The sequence below is a fragment of the Prorops nasuta genome, unplaced genomic scaffold (genome assembly GCF_024137725.1).
Source record: "Prorops nasuta isolate Cenicafe-Biocafe unplaced genomic scaffold, Cenicafe_Pnas_1.2 PNAS00002, whole genome shotgun sequence".
Lineage (NCBI taxonomy): Eukaryota > Metazoa > Arthropoda > Insecta > Hymenoptera > Bethylidae > Prorops > Prorops nasuta.
Window position 1 is genome coordinate 9,452,730 of NW_027116799.1, and position 21,353 is coordinate 9,474,082.

The 21,353-nt window shown below is 30.9% G+C and overlaps 3 protein-coding genes and 1 long non-coding RNA gene across 6 annotated transcripts; 2 read left to right on the plus strand and 2 right to left on the minus strand.

Annotated features, from left to right (window-relative positions):
- The first annotated feature begins 62 nt into the window (after positions 1-62).
- On the plus strand, positions 63-1,050 carry LOC136780740 (uncharacterized). The gene is made up of 4 exons (XM_066739296.1): positions 63-240; positions 306-511; positions 596-870; positions 943-1,050. Exons 1-4 carry the CDS (start codon positions 63-65, stop codon positions 947-949), a joined length of 666 nt encoding a protein of 221 aa, XP_066595393.1. The 3' UTR covers positions 950-1,050.
- A 182-nt stretch (positions 1,051-1,232) lies between these two features.
- On the minus strand, positions 1,233-2,986 carry LOC136778594 (uncharacterized). 2 transcript variants are annotated; one of them, XR_010823466.1, is made up of 3 exons: positions 2,539-2,986; positions 1,888-2,454; positions 1,233-1,790 (listed from the first exon to the last, which is right to left on the minus strand). It is a non-coding gene; the product is annotated as an uncharacterized lncRNA (long non-coding RNA). The 2 variants fall into 2 exon arrangements; XR_010823465.1 differs by having other exon boundaries at positions 1,888-2,405; positions 2,539-2,982.
- A 3,038-nt stretch (positions 2,987-6,024) lies between these two features.
- On the plus strand, positions 6,025-10,262 carry LOC136776627 (putative nuclease HARBI1). 2 transcript variants are annotated; one of them, XR_010823112.1, is made up of 5 exons: positions 6,025-6,387; positions 6,589-6,861; positions 6,937-7,408; positions 8,757-8,987; positions 9,156-10,262. XR_010823112.1 is itself a non-coding variant. In XM_066732312.1 (4 exons), exons 1-4 carry the CDS (start codon positions 6,097-6,099, stop codon positions 8,783-8,785), a joined length of 1,065 nt encoding a protein of 354 aa, XP_066588409.1. In that variant the 5' UTR covers positions 6,025-6,096; the 3' UTR covers positions 8,786-10,262. The 2 variants fall into 2 exon arrangements, 1 of the variants encoding a protein (XP_066588409.1); XM_066732312.1 differs by having other exon boundaries at positions 8,757-10,262.
- A 1,363-nt stretch (positions 10,263-11,625) lies between these two features.
- LOC136777745 (E3 SUMO-protein ligase ZBED1-like) lies at positions 11,626-14,291 on the minus strand. The gene is made up of 4 exons (XM_066734278.1): positions 14,159-14,291; positions 13,739-13,920; positions 13,476-13,668; positions 11,626-13,226 (listed from the first exon to the last, which is right to left on the minus strand). Exons 2-4 carry the CDS (start codon positions 13,814-13,816, stop codon positions 11,707-11,709), a joined length of 1,791 nt encoding a protein of 596 aa, XP_066590375.1. The 5' UTR covers positions 13,817-13,920; positions 14,159-14,291; the 3' UTR covers positions 11,626-11,706.
- Between the last annotated feature and the right edge of the window lie 7,062 nt (positions 14,292-21,353).

The window sequence follows — 21,353 nt, forward strand, 5'->3', positions numbered from 1 at the left end:
GCGAAAACAAGGAAAAATTTTTGTCAATAATTGAAAAATATTTCAAAATTATTGAAAATAAAATGACAAATGGCAATACATTAGCCCAGAAAGAAAAAGCCTGGCAAAAAATTCGGGCTGAGGTGAAAGAAAAGATAGGTGGGCAATGGGAAAAAATATGTCCTAAATCCAGCTGGACCCATATGAAGCTACAAGCAAGAAAATATAAAGCTGCTACAAGGAGTGAACTCTATAAAACAGGTATTATGTTTCTTTATTAAAAGTAATGAATTTAATTTTTAACATTCAATTTTTTTTTTTTTTAGGCGGTGGAAAATCAGTAGCTCCAGTGTATGATCCCTTTTTGGAGAAAATTACATCGCTTATTGGAAAATCTGCCATGGGTGTAACCCTTAAACATCAAAACGACAGCGATACTCTACCGTCCACATCAACCAGCAATGTCGGTAAATTATTGATGGAATCAGCAATAGAAGAGGAAAGGATAGATGATCCTGACGATGTTTTTGCTGTATGTATATATAGTTATATTATACATACATATATATTCGCATAATAATATATATGATTATATTTAGTTTTTTGTTTATTGCAGACTTTAATAGAGAATAGCGAAATAGCTTCGTGGGGCAGTGCAGAAGGTACAGGACTGTTAAAAAAAAAAATAAGCGAACCCCTTCGCCAAATTCGGGAAAACGCAACTTTCGCCAATAATAGGAAAACACCCCAGTCAGAATTGTATAATAAATATTTAGAAAAGAAAATAGAAAAAGAAGAAAACAAAATAAAATTATTAAAAATCCAAATGGTACAAGCCCAGTTACAAATTAAAGAGGCGGAAGAAAAATTGAAAAGACTGAATAGAGAGAGGTAATTATTAACATTACAGAAAACTATACTGATATAAATGTATATCTATTTTAATTAGTATTATTATTTCAGATTATAACATAACAGAATTTCAATATAGTTGATGTTGACACTACAATTGTTATAATTATAAAAAATTTTAATAACCTACATTTTATATATAAAGAAATAACCGTATCAGTCTATTCTGTAATATAAATTATATAAAGAATTACTATGATTTAATTAAACTTAAAAACAAGCAAAAATTCTTTAAAATACCTTGTATAATTTTTTCTTCCCCTTATAATCATTTTTCATATTGAGATGAAAATATTTTTATTTACAAATATTTATTATCATGTCTGCGCTGAATAAGAAATAATTATATTAACTGTTTAAAAGCTTAAAAACCAAATGTTTCATAAAGAACTTTAACGCATTTTTATCTACAATAAATATAATCGTTTAGTTTGATATGCGATAAGAAAAGTATATTTTCTATAATATCTCTATTAAATACAATATCGTTAAATGTATATTCATAATTGTTATTATATGTTTATATAGTTACTAATATATGAGACTTGAGATTTCTTGTACGACAGTCTATTCGTATATCTGGTTGAATTTGACTATATTATTTTACTCTATCCAGAAACTTATCAGACATGTAATATGTGCTACATTTTGGAAAACGTAATCAATGAATTTATCAGTGGTAGGCTCTATCAAAGCAAATAATATAAAATATAGCTTTTCCCACGCTATTTTATTATCATATAGTAATTTATTACTTCTAACTGTTCCGTCATCTGACAGTGTTGTCGTCGTTTGATATTATACAGGATTCCATTCAACACAATTTACAGTTCTACTGTATCCTGTTAAAGCTGTTGCTGGCAGTTGTATCTTAATGTGCAACACATACACATTATGACCTAAAAAGACAAAGATTTAAGAAAGAAATCATAAAGAATGTAGATTAATTTATGTGTCTACATTAATTAATTAAAACGATCCTAAAGCGAGTTATACCTTCGCTACCAGAAGTGACGAAATCTTTATCGATGTTCCCAAAGCAGCAGTGAATTTCGAAGTGTCCTTAAGTCACATCTTGCAAAAAATACTTCTTACCAGACAGTACTTTTGTAGATTCCATAGGTGAATGACTTGAACCGCTGCATTTAATAGCGTGAGCCTAACAGCTTCAGTAACGTTGAACCACATTATCAGCTGGTCTTGAAATCTGTAAAATTAATGAAAATTGACTAATTTGTCAAAGAAACAAATTTTAAAGGATGATGTGGTCATATTTTCAGAAGTTATTTAAATTCAAGGATATGATAAGTTTTACGATGAGAATCCACAGTCAAAACAGTTTTTCCATCGTCTTTGCATCACAGACACTTTACGCAAACCTCATTCTTGGAATAGGAGATACTGCCATCCATATTCTGTGTAAAATGGGCCAAGGATGATCTTTGGATCACAAGCTATCAAAAGACTACTATCCGCAGTTCCAAGTTACAAGAGCTAAGTGGTCTGTACGTTTCCTACATCATAGTGATAAATTTGGTATTAAGGCGGAAGCAACACAGTTTTCTGAATTACAGTAACATAATGAAGATCGACATTATTAACCATGAAAGTCATGTTTTTTAAGCCTGCTATTAATTTAAAACTAACCTGAAAGAATTTAAAGTGCCAATATAATTATGTGTACATTGTTGGTTTTGCATCTCTATAGATTAACAGAGCAGAGAATAAAGTCTACTAGTGGTAATTTCATTGATAGGGATAAATACTTTTATGGTATATCCATTAAAACAGCCCTGAAAGATGAATCTTTGCCATCCCAGACAGTATATGTCTGTGAGCTTGTATCTTATTTCCTGGTGATCAAATCTTTATTTAGGTTTTAACTTCCGAAATTGCCTTTGCCCACGAAACAGAATCAATTTAAATACCTGTAAACAATAATATTTCTCACAAAGTATCGCGCGTCAATGCATTTTATACATAAAGATTAATTTATACTTATCTGAAATAAATTTGAACATAACCATCGAGCTGACCTGTCAAATTTGTGTTTACCTAAACCTTATACTACTTAATCGTACAAGTCAGCCGTAATCAGCAAACAGAACTTGTAGTGTAGCTACTTCGCACGGCTGCCAACGCAAATTGACCTTTTTCAGGTTAATTTTTTTTTTGTTGGGAATGCTGCTTTCCATCTTACATTGGCCCTTAGATTAAGGACGCCTTATTCACTAGGCAAGGAATGAGCCAATCACAATGGGAATAGAGATGACTATATTGAAATCTCTCATTGTGATTGGTTGATTGTTTTATGCTACAGTCTGCTCAATACTACTTTAGTATACTTTAATTACATATATATATGATTTTTTGCTTCCTTATTTTAAGGAAGGTCTGAGGCTTCCTTGAGGATGAGATTCCTTTATTTACAACTTTTATGCCGTATGGTTGGCTGCATAGGTACATAGGCATAATTTGCTATAGTATATTGCTTTTATACAGTGTGTGTCATAGCTGACAGCTGTCAAATGGTGCCGTTAACCTTTATTTTCGAAACGTAAACAAAAATAATATTTTCAGAAAACGATTGCAGAAAAGAAGGAAGGATTTTAATAAATAACAGAGAAAGAAAAATATATCAGATGAGTATTAATTAATATCAAAACATAAAAATTATTGTAAATTTTTAAGGAAATATACTTTGTGATTATTTTATTTTTGTTACAGGTGAAATCCTGTTCCTGATGAGTTTCAATTAAGGAAAAAAATACTTATAGATCAATAAATGATAAAGCATCAAATTATAAAGCATTTCTGTGTAGTCCAGTCATTTCAATAATTATGACATAATGTTATAACAGTGAATGTGTAAGCGATTGGTGTATATACAACCAAGTTTTATTGTAAATTAGTAACGATGTACGATAATGTTTTGATTGCTATTATTATAAATTAAAGCTAGTTCAATTAACCTATTATTTATATTTCTTCCCTTTTTCCAAATTCTATATACACATAGTATGTAATTGCATATTCTCATATTAGCCATATATTCTTTAAATTTCTAACAAAATTACCACAATTTAATATTTGTAGAGCATAACTGTTTGTTGCAATGATTTTTATTATTCGATCAGTGTAAGACGAGTTGCATAGGGTTTTTGCTAATGTTTTATTGATCCACCACATCCTTCCACATCTTGTGTGACATTTATTTGGCTCCGTTGCACTATTTTCTTCTGGTCTATAACATATAACATTAATTTTCTAATCATTTATACATACACACAGATCTGATAATACTGCTGATCTGCAATTATTTTTGTAATAGTTGAAATGATAGCTAAACCATTATCTTGTTTAATTTGTAAAATGGACATTTGAATGATACTATTAAAATTTGGCATCTTTTCTGCGAGATATGTTCTTACAATACTTGTGAAAATAAAGTTCTTTAAAAGGTATTTGTATACTGCTGAGTTCATCTTGTTTTCAGCTTCAAATAGTTTTCCAACTACACGCATGGATATCCATTTTGAATATAGAATACTTATTTCATTACATCTATTATGATGTTGTTAGGATTGATAGAAAGGCATATCAATTCTTTGAAAATGATATAATATATATCTAGTAAAAAGATAAATTAAGATTTTAGAACAAATGAATTTCACAAACAAATAGGAGTAACAAAATATGTATCATATATTGAGGATGTATATCCAAATGTGAAGTTGGATAATTATTTGAAGCTAAAAACAAAAAGCATTCAGAAGTACATTTAAATGTATTGGAGAACAACATCCTCTCAAATGTAAAGAGAAGATATCCTATGGAAGAGGTGCCAAACATTATAAGCACAATAATTCAAGTGTCCATTTTTCAAATTTAATAGAACAATGGTTTACCAATCATCTTAATATTTATAAAATCTGTTAGTTAATAGAATAGCCGTATCCAAGTGTATTTAACAATAGCACAAAAATATTGGTATATGTTGAAAACTAGAAAGAGGGACTAACGAGGAAAATAGATGTCATACAAGATGTGGAAAGATGTGTTGGATCAATAAGACATCTCCAGAAACCCTTTGCAATTTGTCTTACATTGATCGAATAATAAAAATCATTGCAACAAACAGTTATGCTCTACAAATATAAAATTTTGGTAATTTTATTAGTAATTTAAAGAATATATGACTAATATGGGAATATGTAATTACGTACTATGTGTATATAGAATTTGGAAAAAGGGTAGAAATATAAATAATAGGTTAATTGAACTAGCTTTAATTTATAATAATAGCAATCAAAACAATATTGTACATCATTACTAATTTACAATAAAACTTGGTTGTATATACACCAATCGCTTACACATTCACTGTTATAACATTATGTCATAATTATTGAAATGACTGGACTACACAGAAATGCTTTATAATTTAATGCTTTATCATTTATTGATCTATAAGTATTTTTTTCCTTAATTGAAACTCATCAGGAACAGGATTTCACCTGTAACAAAAATAAAATAATCACAAAGTATATTTCCTTAAAAATTTACAATAATTTTCATGTTTTGTTATTAATTAATACTCATCTGAAAAGTTTTTTCTTCTCTGTTATTTACTAAAATCCTTTCTTCTTTTCCGCAATCGTTTTCCGAAAATATTACTCTTGTTTACGATTCAAAAATGAAGGTTAACCGCGCCATTTGACAGCTACGGATAAACTCCATTTTGCTAAAATAAAAATTCCCTAGATAAGGCGTCCTTAATCTAAGGAGCTCCTTAAGGACCGACTATGAATACGGCCGTTAAGGACGCGTCCTTAGATTAAGGACTCCTTACTCCCTAGGCAAGAAATGAGCCAATCACAATGGAAATAGCGACGGCCATATTAAAATCTCTGTTTGTGATTGGTTAGTTGTTTAATGCTACAGTCTACTCACTACTACTTTAGTATACTTTAATCGACATATATATATAATTTTTTGCTTCTTTACTTTAAGGAAGGTCCCAAGCTTCCTTAAGGATGCGGTTACTTTCCTTAAAGGCAACACTGATTTCATGCTGCAACGTTGGCAACACTTGTGTGGTGTTTGGGTATATTTGACTATAGTATAATTAAAACAATTGGAAGTGAAAATAAAACCGATTGAATAAAATAATTAGTTTTTGGTGTTACATAAACAATTGTAATCATGGAGAACGAATTTTTAAGTAGTTCAGAATGTTCTGATGATGAATTTGAGGCCGAAAATGTAAATATAACTGCACCTAGAAGATATATTCGTGACGTGGAAAATCCTATAGAATATTACGACGATATACCTTTTCAAAAAAGGTACAGATTTACGAAAGAAGCAGTTATGGACATTTTATTACCTATGGTAAATGAACAATTAAAAAAAGTGAATAATAGAGGATTGCCAGTAACACCGCTGATGCAACTGTTAATAACCTTACGATTTTATGCCACAAGTAGTTTCCAGGTTAGGAATTCTTACAATGCTTATATTGATCTCGAAGGATTGTTTAAAATTATTGTAAAAGATTGGTATATTCTTTAAATCATTCAATGAATATAAAGAAACTTATACATTTTGTCCAATTTAAGTAGACTTTTTAATTGCATATAAAAATAACATTCTTATATACTTAATTTACATTTTTACACTCCTCTTTAATTGAAGGTTGTTAATGGAGATTTAAGGAAATATAATCAATCCACCATTTCGAGAACTGTTGCACGTACTTCCAGAATATTAGCATCCCATTTAGGTCAGCATATAAATTTTTTCAACAATGCAAAACGTGAGGAAAACAAAATAAAATTTCATGGAATGGCTGGATTTCCAAATGTGATAGGATGTATCGATTGCACTCATATTCGCATAAGTAACCCTGGAAAAGATTATGGGGAAGTGTTTAGAAATCGGAAAGGATGGTATTCACTTAACGTACAGGTATTTTGATTATATTAATATCTTTATACATCTTTATACAATATATATTCGTTACACTGTGTATTATATTTATAGGTGGTATGTGGGCCTAACAGGGAAATTTTGGATTTGGTCGCCAGGCATCCAGGATCAGCTCACGATGCACTTATATTTGATCGAAGTGGTGTTCGTTGCAGATTTGAACAAGGGCTATTAAATGGTGTTTTATTGGGTGATAGTGGATATCCTTGCCGGAGTTATTTATTAACACCTGTGCTAAGGCCAGTAATGGATGCAGATGTTCGATATAACACGGCACATAGAAGAACAAGGATAATAGTTGAACAGCTATTTGGAGTTTGGAAACGTCGATTTCCATGCTTATACTATGGATTAAGAACGAAATTATCTACGTCTGTCGCTATTATATGTGCCACTGCTACCCTTTATAATATAATCATTAAATATCGATTAAATATCGAATGTGAAGACGATTTTAGCGACGATGACCAAATATTAAATGAAGTCAGCAGAGAAAACAGCACAATAGGATTTGCACATAGACAAGGTTTCATTATAAGACATTTTTCTTAATTTATACAGGGTGGAACGTTAACGCCGCACTTCCTTTAAACGGGTTATTCCTGAGACTTTTCTAAGGAAAACGCCGTTGGCCGTTTTAAAATCTAGCCACTGGTTAAGGAGATATTAAAGATTAAATTTTGTATGCAATTATTGATTTTACATATGATTGCAGTAGTATTGGTATGTACGTGTGGCAAGTACAAGTATCAGCGAGAAGTTGCTGCTATGACGTTTCACTCTTCCCTTTTATTGATTTTTTCGGAATCGTAGAGAAGTTGCTGCCGGTTAGCTATTTTGACTTTTTGTTGATTAGCGAGAAATTTTGAGATTTAATTCGCGTTCTCGCGCAGAAGCTAACGCGTACGCGCAATTTACCTACGGAGAATCTTGGTTAAATGTTATTGTGTGCGTCCTCATACAATTTAATTTCCGATGCCAAATAATTAATAGGCAAATCGAAATAATGCAAATTAAATTCTATGAGGATTGAACACTTTAAACCAAGACTATGCTCCAGTCAATGAGCGCTCAGTTGTGCCAATCCATTTGCCGGGAAACTTGCAGTGCAGCACGCCTTTCGCAGTGGCCGCGTTATGCGGAGCTGCTCCGTCATGCTTGAACCACATTTTCTGCCGAATTTCTAGAGGAACATCTTCCAGACTAAATAAACATTTGATTACGCAATCTTTTCATTTATTAGGCTAACCGTCAACGATGCGACTATTCGGCTATAGCTTCTTTTTCTCGCCTACAGTCAATAATCGACAGATATGCACAACTGAGCGCTCATTGACTGGAGCATAGTCTTGGTTTAAAGTGTTCAATCCTCATAGAATTTAATTTGCATTATTTCGATTTGCCCATTAATTATTTGGCATCGGAAATTAAATTGTATGGGGACGCACACAATAACATTTAATCAAGATTCTCCGTAGGTAAATTGCGCGTACGCATTAGTTTCTGCGCGAGAACGCGAATTAAATCTCAAAATTTCTCGCTAATCAACAAAAAGTCAAAACAGCTAACCGGCAGCAACTTCTCAATGATTCCGAAAAAATCAATAAAAGGGGAGAGTGAAACGTCATAGCAGCAACTTCTCTCTGATACTTGTACTTGCCACACGTACATACCAATACTACTGCAATCATATGTAAAATCAATAATTGCATACAAAATTTAATCTTTAATATCTCCTTAACCAGTGGCTAGATTTTAAAACGGCCAACGGCGTTTTCCTTAGAAAAGTCTCAGGAATAACCCGTTTAAAGGAAGTGCGGCGTTAACGTTCCACCCGTATATGTCATAATGTTTAGTGTGTTATATTTATTAAGGTACGATTTCACTTGTCGCTCGTCGCTAGCGACAAATGGTCACGTGGTACAAAGTATACCCTTTTCCCTTACATATTCTATCGCTAGCGACACCGAAGTAAAGTTGGATTTATCTAACTTGTCAGCGACATCGCTACTCGTATGTAAACAACGGAACGGAACGGGCGGAACGTTACCTCGACTCTCGTGTTATTAAAGCAGGAAATTTGAAATTGAGATATGGAGGGGGATGTAAGTTTAAAATACACTTGTCACATTTGGAGAAAGCCTATAAATATGAAGCTAAAAAACAATATAATATTAAGATTTAATATATGATGTAGCGTTAACGCATTTAACAAATAAAATTATCAAAATATGGATAACTATAATTTTACTAATGTAAAATATTTCTTATAGATGATCTTATTAACCTGTGGAATTTGCCAACGATATATTTGTCTTCGTAAGACATGTCCGTTGGTTTAATTTATACTCTGTAAAGAAAACAAGACACACACACATGTAAAATAAAAATTTATACATAGATATAAACTTCGAATGCCAAGTTAATTTATTCCAGATGAAAATTTTGTAACAATCATATACTTTTCATCCCCCATGCGATAAAGGAAAGTGAAGGGAATATTTTGGTTATGATTTAAGAAAAAACATATATTTCGAATATATGATCTTTATTAATTAGTCATTCAATATATATACATACCTTACAAGCTTTTAATTTTATTTTAATCAATTTCACAATTTTCTTTGAAATATATTCAAATTAAAATTCAATTGGAGTACACCACAACAATGACGTTACCCAAAAAACCACGAAGTGATGACAAGCGGACGCCAGCCAGATGCCAAATAACAACCACCCGTTTCCTTCGTTCCTACATTCAGAACCCGCTTCAGAATATGTCGGCTGCTAGCGACAAGCGACAAGTGAAAACATAGGAGCGATAAACTGCATATTCTGTCGCTGGTGTCCATCTTGGAATGCATATACTATACCATCTTATGTTTGTCGCTAGCGACGAGCGACAAGTGAAATCGTACCTTTATATTAGACAAGACTCGTGTGCAAAATTTGTCCAGCACAGTATTGAATTTGTCCAGTATACTTAATTGGATTTGTATTTTATTTTATTTGACAATTCTTTATAAGGAACTATTTTACATTTATTGAAACGACTTTACAATATTACATATTTTTTACAGCTTCTTCTTCCCTGAGAAGCTTCAACAATGCTATTTTCTCCTCAATTTCAGCAATTTTCATTTTCTTTGCATGAAGCTCTCGCTGTTGTTCAATTGACTCTTGCAATTTTAGAATTCTAAGTTTTTTTTCATCCTTAATATCCTAAAATGTAAATTTTGCAGTTTAATTTGGTCTATAATATGAATTCTTAGATGGTAAATATTTAATATTAAATAATGTTTTATTTTTACATGAAAACTGAAGAAAATGTTAGGAAAAAAATAATCCTATAAAATTGTATATGTAAGGGAAAAGTAGCAAATTACAGTAATTGGTATATAAACTTCTGTGTTATTAATTATACATAATTACCTTAACATTAACAGCATTCGATGTTCTTCTTCTGGAAATCTCATTTTGAGTATTTGCGCTATGTACATCATCAACTGTTCCGTCCCTTCTTTTTTCCACTCTATCATTTAAAAAAATTTCATCTTCATTCTCGCTATCGTCTATTACGACGGTATCGTTTGATGGTCCTGCTTGTATATTGACTAAAAATAAAGCAGTTGAAAATAATTCTACTACTTTCATAATTATTATAAACTAAAAACTGATCATATACTTACATTCTTTCTCATATTGTGCTGTACTATCAAAAGGACAATGTACCTCTAAATCCATATTCGGGTTTACATCGCTTATAAAATCCATTACCGGATCATTAGATGGTATGGATGGAGACCCCCCACCGGTCATAAGCATTTCATGCCGAATTACCGTATTTAATTTTCGTTTCCTATAATGATTAGTTTTTATTCATGGCGTTCATTAATACCTCAACCCTACCATATTATTTAGGAAATGAATCATTTTTGTAGTAATGTAAAAGATATGGGTTTTTTTTTATTTACAAAGTTGCATTTTCCAAACAAGAAGACTATCTTAATACATATCTTCATCAAATATTGTTACATATTGATTTAACGTCTTATAAATACCAGTAATATATAAAAGAATAATACAATTTTGAACAGAGCAATAATCAATTTATTCCAATAACGTATAATATCTTCTGATGGAAGCAAATAAAATATTAGATGGATGAAAACCAGGCTGCGGACCTCAATATCCCTCTTTTCTTGTTTTCTCATTGGGTGTGTTCAGCTGAAACATCGGCCCAATACACTGACCGGCATGTATGTCGTCCCTTGATGCATTTAGGAACCGTATTATACGAACACTCATAATCAATAACTCAAGCGAAAAAGCGCGAGTTAACATACATTTTGGATTTAAAAACTTTGAATAATAAAATTTTAAGTCTTTTTTAATAAAAAATGTATGCTGAAATGCACTTTTCCGTCTTGGGTTACTGATAGTGGGGGGTAGTGATGCTGATATGATCCAATTGTATCGATATTTTGTATCGATATGTATTTTTAGGTACAATTTTGATACAGGTAATATATCGAACTAAAAGTATCGATACTTCTATATATCGATACAGTAACATATATAGTTTGAATATCGCCCATTATGTATGTAGTATGTACGTACAATATTTATTGTAATGAAGTCTATACATTTTAATTGATTGTAAGTAAACTGTAAATAATGAATTTATAAGTGACAAGCAATTTAATAAAGGAAAATTTGTATAAAATTAAGAAATACTTTTATTGTTTCTTTTTATTCTACAGAAATACCCAATAAATAAAGATTCTGAATTATTAAGTGGTGATTTAGACAATTATATTTTAATTACAACAAAAACATCCAATCTTGGATAGATAGTGAACCTAAAAATATTAATTGTTGTAAATGTTCTGCGCTTAAACGATTCCTGCTTTCTGTGATAATTCGACCAGCCTTAGAAAACAATCGTTCACATGGTACAGACGAAGCAACTACTGTCAAATATTTTCGTCCTAATTCACTTAATTTTGAATTATTAGATTTCCAAAATTGTATTGGACATTCCTTAATATCAATAGGAGGCTGGCTTAAGTAAAATCTGAAATCTTCAGGCATTTGGCTTGAATTAAAGGTAGTTCGCTCTTTTGATTTTATTTCATGGATTAAAGCTTCGTGATACGACCAAAAACTGGTATTATTTAAATTAATACTTTGCACATTGACGTTTTCAATTTCTTTTGCAACTTCAATATTTAATATCATATTTATATCACTTATAATGTTAGAGCATGCTGTCTCATTATTGAAATGAATTGATTTAAACCGTGGATCAAGAATTGTAGCCATTGCCAAAATTTTTTCTTCTTCAATGTTTTGAAACCTCAATTCAAATTGTTCTAACAACAATTGCTTCATTTTATTTCCAACTTCAGTAATAGGTATTAATTGACTTAACGTTTCTTTTAAAGTACTCACTATTGGTAACGACTTACTTGCTGTCATGTAAAATTCTCCACTAATGATTTTTGTTGCATCCTTGAAAGGTTTTAATAAGTCTACAAACTCTTTTGCAGTCTGCAATTCTGTTGATGTTATCATCATTGGAGCTGTTGGTAAATTTAGAAGAATTGACGCAATCTTATCTGATAACTCTATAAATCTAATTATCATGTCATGTGCAGAGTTCCATCGAGTATCAATCGACTGTATTAATTTCAAACTTGACACAGCTCTCAAACTATCCATAGCAGCTACAGATTTTTTGAAGAATGTAACGATAGCTTTTATTTTCTTAAATATGACATGCACATCATCACTTTCTATGATTTTTGCAGGAATTAAATTTAAAGTATGTGCAAAACAAGACAACTGTTTATTTACACCAAACACATCCTTGACAGCCTTTTTTATGTTAGCTCCGTTATCGCAGACGACCGTCACAACACTTTCCTGTTTAATTTTCCACTTTTCAGTGACATCTAATAGCCACATTTGAATATTATTGGAGCTATGTCTATCACAAAGTTCTGTTACTCCTATGGTCACAGTTTTGTGCTTATCTTCATGGATAAAATGAGCTGTCAAACCCAAAAAACTCTTAACATTTAGGGGATCTGTCCAAATATCAGTAGTTAACGACATATATTTTGTATTAGACAGAAGCGATTTTATATTACTAGATAAAACTTGATATTTTTCTTCCATTAATCTAGTAATTGTTGCTCTGCATGGAATTTTATACAAAGGTGCTATTGTTTTTACAAATGTTGTAAAACCTTCCTTTTCCACCGTTGAGAAAGACATATTATCTTTAGCAATCATGAACAATAAATTACTGGTTATTTCCAATGCTTTTTTACCTCCATCTAAAATAAGATTAAACTGATATTATTAAATAGTAACTTATATCCATTTAAAATTGTAATTTAACATTTTTCACATTTTAAGACCCCAATTAATAAAACTTATTCTAATGAAGTCAAAACGACAAAAAATTGAGCTATTTTGATATCGTAAGGACTAATTTTATTATATAGAATGTCAACTGGTAAATGAACATCTAAAGCAATACAATAAGAGTCCAAAAATACAGCCAGAATAAACAAATACTTAACCTTGGAATGAAGTTTGATTACGCAATGTTAAATCAATTCTTGGCTGTTTACTTGTAGAGCCTTCTGTTTCTTCCAATGCATAATAAGCTGACAATAATGTTGTAGAAGATGTTGACATGGAAGTAGCAGTGCCAATACTATTTGCACTGTCAGGATCATCCGGGTTACTTGATGGGTCATCATCTTCGAGTACCTATTTTATTTTAGTAAAAAATAGACTATAATGATATAAACTATAAGTGTAGTCCCATAATTAATATTACCAATGCACTTCTTTTCGCACTTGTACAATTTACTCCCATTTTTAAAGTGGGATGAGCTCGTTCCAAGTGGAATCTCATGTTTGTGGTGTTATTGCTTCCCTTTACTTCTTTTTGGCATATTTTGCATTTACCGCCAGTGTTTAATTTTACAAAATATTTCCAAATGTTACTTTTTGTTGGCACTATAATAAAATAATATCAAATAATAAATGATATCAACAAAAATAAGTTTTCATGACAAGGAATGAGAAAAATAAGGTAAAAAGGAAAATATTGCGTACTGGTATATCCAATAGGATGGTATAGGGAAGGGAATGTCTGTAGAAAAAAAAGCTTATATCAACAGCTGAAGAAATTTATAATATCCATTCTGCACAAAATTGCTAAAACTATGCTAAAATATTGTGCATAATTGCTTACCTTTTTGGAGTTTTATTGCCCGCAAAAAAATATGCAGTAAAATAGCTTTTAAAATTACTTTGCCGCATGTATTGAAACGAAAAAGTATTAATATTACGATATATCGCGGAGCAAAGTATCGGTACAAAATATCGAAATATTGACATAAAAGTATCGATATTTCAATATATCGATACAGTATCGACATCACTAGTGGGGGGCTTTATAATGCGGTTCCTAAATGCATCAAGGGATGCCATATATGCCGGTCATTGTACATACATATGATTGGTAGGTCAATTCAAATGCACCAATCATAAGTGCCTTTTAAATGCGTCTACTGATGCCCATTGAGTAAACATTTATCAATGAATAATGGTAGAGCTGTTTCTCCAAAAATAGTACATAACAATTAATTGAAACAAGTGCATCAACAAACAGAGTTGAAGTTCATCCCAGATGAAAACCAAATGTCAACCAAAGCTAATAATCAGATAAGTATTTTTTAACATACATATATAAAATAAAAAGAAACAATATTCTTTGTGGTTAACTTTTTATTGTAGGTATTACTTTAAAACATCCTATACTAGCAGAAACTAATTAGGAAAAAATCAACTCTTGCTGCTGGACACCAGTCGATTAATAAATAATGAGAGCTCCAATTCAAATAGCGGTGAATACAGGTAACGTTAAAAGAACAAAGTAGTCACTATATAAATAAGATAAATATTCTTCTAATAAGATGTAGTTGTGTTGGAAGTTTTAATATTATTATATATAAAGTGTATGTCATGAATTCCTGTTGCCAAAATAATATTATTCACATGACATTATTAATTGTTGCATGAATATGAGAAATTACAGCCCTCTTCATACTACAGCACAGCATTTGAATTTGATAAAGTTTATATGAAGTCAAGGGAAGTTCATAAATAATTTTTACAGTACCAAATTAGTTTACAACAAATAAAACAAATATTCAGATAAGTACAACAAAGTTTCATCAAAGTTAGGTTATACCATAATGAGTTATGCAGCTTTATTTGTGTTTTAGATTAATTAGTCCTGAAACAATGTGCATTATTGGGTTAGCAGCATGACATTAGAAACTCTCTAAACAACAAATAAGTATTTTACCTCAATTGAATTAATTAATTTATTTGGTATCTTATCGCTTTACTTTGTACAGTAAGTATAATGATAATTGATCCACAGGTAGGAATTCATGACGCATGCCTTATATGTAACAATACTCCAAATTTTCAACGCAACTACATCTAATTAGAGAAATATCTACCTTTTTAACGAATGGTTTGTTAAATCTCTTAATGTTGCATTGTTTGACCATTGGTTGAATTGGAACACTCAAAATTCACTATTCGACAACTGCCTATCAGTGATATTTTTCTTCTTCGTCAAGTTTCCTTTGGCATTGGACAGTTTGAACTAATACCTGAAACGAAAGGTAAATCACAAAGAATATTGTTTTCTTATTTTATTTACATATGATAAATAATACTTATCTAATTATAGCTATTATTTAAACATTGAATTCATGTAGCATGAGCTCCCAATGTATTTATTTACTTATCTTCCTGTTTTAATTGGTCCATAAGTGCTTCTGGCGAGACAACAAAATTAACCTGTCATTATTTCATAATTAATATTCATGAATTGGAAAAGAAGTAAACAATGAAGAATGAAACCCTATAGCAGTATGCACACCTTAAAAAATGATTTACTTCTACATATTTACTTATATGGCCTTTACAGCTCCTGCAGTCTACCAAAGGTCAAAAATATATCAAATTTACCTAATGTGTGAGAACAATTAAATATCCTGAATATAGTAAGATTTCATAAAAATTAAATATAAATATTTTTATACCTCAACAAAGTTTTACTAAGTGTTTATAAATTCTTACCTCTTTCAAGATATTATAATGTTTTCACACTTTCTGATCACTATATACGTATGTGCCCATACATATTGATACAGTTTCAGAAACTCTAATCATTGTTAAACAATTTTTTACTATAAATTTTCAAAAACTATCACCTACTTTTGTTTTAAATTATCCCAGCACTTTCGCAACTGTTTTGTACTCCTTGGTTTCAATATTTCTGTGGTAAATCTTGCTGTTACCCTTTCCCAAGCTGCAGCCTTCTCTTTTAGGTCAGTTGCACCTGTTCTCTTATTGTCAATGCTCTGTTCATTGGCGATTAGTTGAGCAAGTAACATTTTTTCGTTTTCAGTAAATTGCTCGCCTCTTTCCATTTTAATTTAATAATTGCACAAACTTTACCTTTCACTGTTCAAAAATTTTAAAAATGACATTTAAAGGGTAACAGATATAGGGTGCGTTCCGAGTCACGCATATGCGCGCAGTAAGCACTTAAATTCTATAATAAATGTAACATAAACTGTACATTCTATGCGCTTCATGCGTTATTTGGAATGCACCCATAGTAACTCATTTTCGAAGAATTAAAATTCCCTAGATTTTTACGAAACTATAGCATGTTAAGGAGACCTTAGCTAAGGACGTCCTTAAGGAACGACTATGCATACGGCCGTTACTTGGCTTGGCAGCAGAGTAGTTGTCAGCAGTCTTGAGTCAGGACTGCTGAGTGCTGACCAGAGATGAAACGGGAGATTGCTCATGGCCAAGGTCTCAGGACAGCCACCAACATCAACCAGGTATAACTCTAGATTTCTTTCATTTAACCAATCGAATCGCGGCCAAGTTCCCGGGAAACTAGTTCAAAGTATAGTGCCCGAACCAGAGAATCCATGAACAAGCCGACGGTACAGTAAGGGTGAGATTCACCAAGTCCGGTTTGAAGGCTAGCCGGGCTAATATGGTATACTTTCGGACTAAAGTAGTATAGTTACCGTTACATGAGCTATATGAGTTTAGCCTGGCTAGCCCCAAGCCGGACTTGGTGAATCTCACCCTAAAATCCGTCCTCACGAGTCAGGACAGAGATGAAACGGGACGGGAGATTGCTCATGGCAGGGTTCTAAAATAATCCTTGCCGGTAGGCGGCGCTGATGCTTGTTAGAATGTAGGAAATTGTTAAGTGGTTGAAATAAATTATTTATTTAACACTATATTTCACCAAGCGTTTTTCCTTTATTAATTCCTAATCAGGCTTCTTCACACGTGTGGGATTAAGATAAGATCCCAAGTTACACAAAAGAGAGAACAAGAGGTCATTAGGACCTTATACATATATATACAATATACATAGTGATACATGCGAGGTCAATTACATATATACATTGTTTTTTCCTGTGTGTGCATCTGTATGGTATAGTTGATGACATTAAATGGCTTATATGTAAATTAGATGCATGTAAGTGTTGCCAACCCAAAATCCAAGGTTGAAGTTCGTTGTTGTGTCAGCACTGGTCGACGCCATGTTGCTTGTTCGTGACAGAGTTGCCAAGTCCGCCATGTTGGAAGATACTACGCTGTATAGTTTGTTGGCGAGAATTAGGGTCGGTAAATGATGAAAATATTCAAGGCTGGAAACCTCAGAATTTGAAGACAAAAGAGCAGTTTTCTTGTTCGAGAGCTTGAAATGAAGACACTCCGAAGAAAAACTAGATAAATTATATGATAATTTATCTTCTTCACATGAAATTGGCGTCTACCTAGGATGATTACTGCTTTCTAGTCTTCAAATTCTGAGGTTTCCAGCCTTGAATATTTTCATCATTTACCGACCCTTAACTACACCACGCAATATGTATAGTAAGTGTGATTCATAGACAAGAAACGAAGTATAGTGTTTTGGTATAATAAGCTCTCAGTGCTTTCGGACTACTTTTGACAGCATTTCACGGATTTCAGCAATACCACGCTATAGGTAGTGAATTATTGTGATTGGTTTATTTGGAATAGCGGTGATAAATTGTATAAAATGGCTAGCAACCAAACTTTTGAAATGATATTTTCGAAATTCAATTATATTAAATGTTGTTGTTAAACGTACATCACTATTTCATCTGATATTAATAAATTATACGGTATATTATACAAACATGACATTAAAAGATTTTAATAGTATATATTATAGGAATATTTCTGACCAATGATTCAACTAAAATTTGAAATAAATTTTAAAAAGATATTACATATATAGATTAAACATTAAATTTATCTTTATTATAACTATAAAATAATCGCATAGTGCACAAATTTTTTGTTACAGGTAGCTGGTAAAAAATTATACATATTATAGATATGCTACTTAAGAATATGGCATATTTGAAAATAATTAATATTTGATTAAAAAACATGTAGAATTTGATTTCTATTGTAATTGTTTTATTTATACTAGAAAATGATGTTTTATAAAATCTCACGCACCATTTTTATTATTTTTTAGTAATAATAAGAAAGAGAAATCAAAGTTAAAATGAAGAAACTCCGCAATGTCTTGCGTTAGTTATACATAAGCAAAACATCCACAAAATATCTGTTCGAAATCGTTACAATAACTATATATATTTAAAGTAATAGATGTGTCCGATTGATTGAAGGATTAAATTAAATTAAATAAAATTAACAGATGTCCAAAGGTACGTCATGACTATATATATACATATAAAAATCAAATAAATACATATATATATGCTGTAAAATTATTAAACCTTTCATGCCAATACAATGTACATTGTACATTAATCTACACGTATAGGTTGAAATAATTTAAAGTAAAAAGAGAGGTACAATTTGATACAGTGTAAGTATAACTGTATAGGTTTCGCCTTAATGTTAGAAAGTATTTTTTGTTGCAAAACGTGTAAAACTATACGTTTCATAGTGTATTATAGAAATAACACCCCTTAAAGTGGATCGGAAATGATTACAAGAAATGAATGCATTTATGTGCATGAGAACAATACACTTATGATTTGCAGTGTACACTTTAAAATATAATAAAATTCTGAGTTATATATGCTTAATATTTAATTAATCTAAAGTTTTATTAAAGCCTAGCGTATAAAGAATCTAAATCCTAGATTTTCCACTATCAAGTCTACCAGAAGACTTAAAAAGGATTGTGCAGGACTTTAGAAATCTTATTGAGTTCTAAACACTGCTGAATTGTTCACTTTCCGACACTTTTCAGACTTTTGTAGGATTTGGTTTGTATACAAAATAGCTTCTGGTATAATTCTAAATTATCCTTTTGATAGAATCATTTAGGTTTATAGTAGATCTTAGATTTTTACTCGGGTTACTATGTCACCAGCACACTAGGAGGGAAGGTTAATGTATATTTACAACTATTTGTAGCATACATATTATACTTTTTGTCATGAAGCATGCAAATAGCAATATCGCTCATTATTTTATAATGGAATGCCCTTGATCGTGTAAGATGAAATACACTAACTGTTTTAACTATATGCTAAAAACTCTATATGAAAGCAAGCAAATAAGCTGGAAAATGCTTGAGAAAATCCTTTCATATATTTCATTCCATGAAAAAGTATCCTCCTCTTAAAACTAAGGAACGAATGAGAAGCATGAAAACATTATAAGTAACTTGATTATCTTTGAGAGTTCTGATTGGAAGGACGAAAAACTTACTCCCACCTAATGTCATCTGATATTCAAGCATGCCTTTATTTCAATGGGGAAGAGATATTTTGAAGTAAAAAACAATTAGCGCTCGCGAGTGAGTTGAAGATAAAACATAAAGTTTCGATAATTACAATATTTAGGCGAAGAGAGAAGAAGGAAGAAACAAATAAAAGAGTGGTGTACACATTTCAGATTTTGCAGAAATAAACGAGTAAGTGTGAGGATTTATCTTTTTTAATTAGAAAACTCCCGTGAAAGGCTATATTACTTAGAAAGATTAATTATTTTGTTAAAGTAGAAAAAAATTTATTAAACTTTTGAGAATTTGACAGTGTAACATTTGTACAATATTTGGTGAAACTTTTCTTAAACATTTTTGAAAATTTGCAATATTATCCACCTTGTATTAGAACGTCATTTACAATTGATCGAATTAACGTAATTTCTATTTTAACGTAGTGTTTTAAAACGGAAGATATTCTTTATAATAAAAGACAAAAATTACAACTTCTACAAAATTAATATTACCACTTGACAGTACAAGTCAAATTTACTCTACTTCTTAGTTAAATAGTCGTTTCATATTTAATAATTAACTCCATAACACACACTAGCAAATAATTTTTTACATTACTTGTAACCTTTATTAGAAAACATTTATTGCTGTTAAAATTAAAAATAAAAGACCTATATAATTTTTCTTAACAATGCTATAACCATTCCAAAGCATTAAGTACATTAATAATACTTTTAAGAGGTTCCATTTATTGACATTACATAATAAGAGCAGTAATATGTTGCTCCAGCGTAGCATTCCTATTTCTAGCCGGATTTTTAAATGTATATACATTTTTAAAATCGTCATGAAATTATCTAGTGATGTACGTGAAATTTGTTATGAGAAAATTGAATAATTTGCGCTTTTATGCAAAAGGAAAATTCGGCTAATCCTATTCTGTAGTATATATATATAAACGGATGTCCATTAAAAGGGTTGTGAATGCGCCTATTACTTCGAATGGTCAAGCATTATTAATAAAAATTGTATGGTGTGCATTTTTTTTTATTTTTAGAGGAATAAATGCTGACTAAGTAAGGTTACACGTTATTAATGATAAAATTATTTACTATAGTATGTAATGGAGTAAATTAATAAATATGAAACAAATTCTTACTTAATAAGTATAGTAAATTTGGCTTACTATCAAGTGGTAACAACGAATTGCTGCAACTTTTAATGTTGCTGTCTTATTATAAAAGAAGTATTTCGTTTTAAAACGCTACGTCAAAATAGAAATAACGTTAATTCGATCAATTGTAAATGATGTTCTAATACAGGACGGACAATATTGCAAAGATTTCTCTTTCAAACGTTATAATTTGTTTAGCAATTAAATAGAATGTGCCTGTAATTAGTCTTGCATTGTTGAGAAAAGCTTGGGCGTTATACTACGTGTTTTATTTAAAACTATCCAAAAATAATTGTTGCAGTTTGTATATACCAGTAAATTTAATTAAAAAGAAGTAGGGATTTGTATTTTGGTATACAACTATTATACTGATGTTTAAACAATATATAAATTAATGAACTGTTTGTAAACTTGAGATTT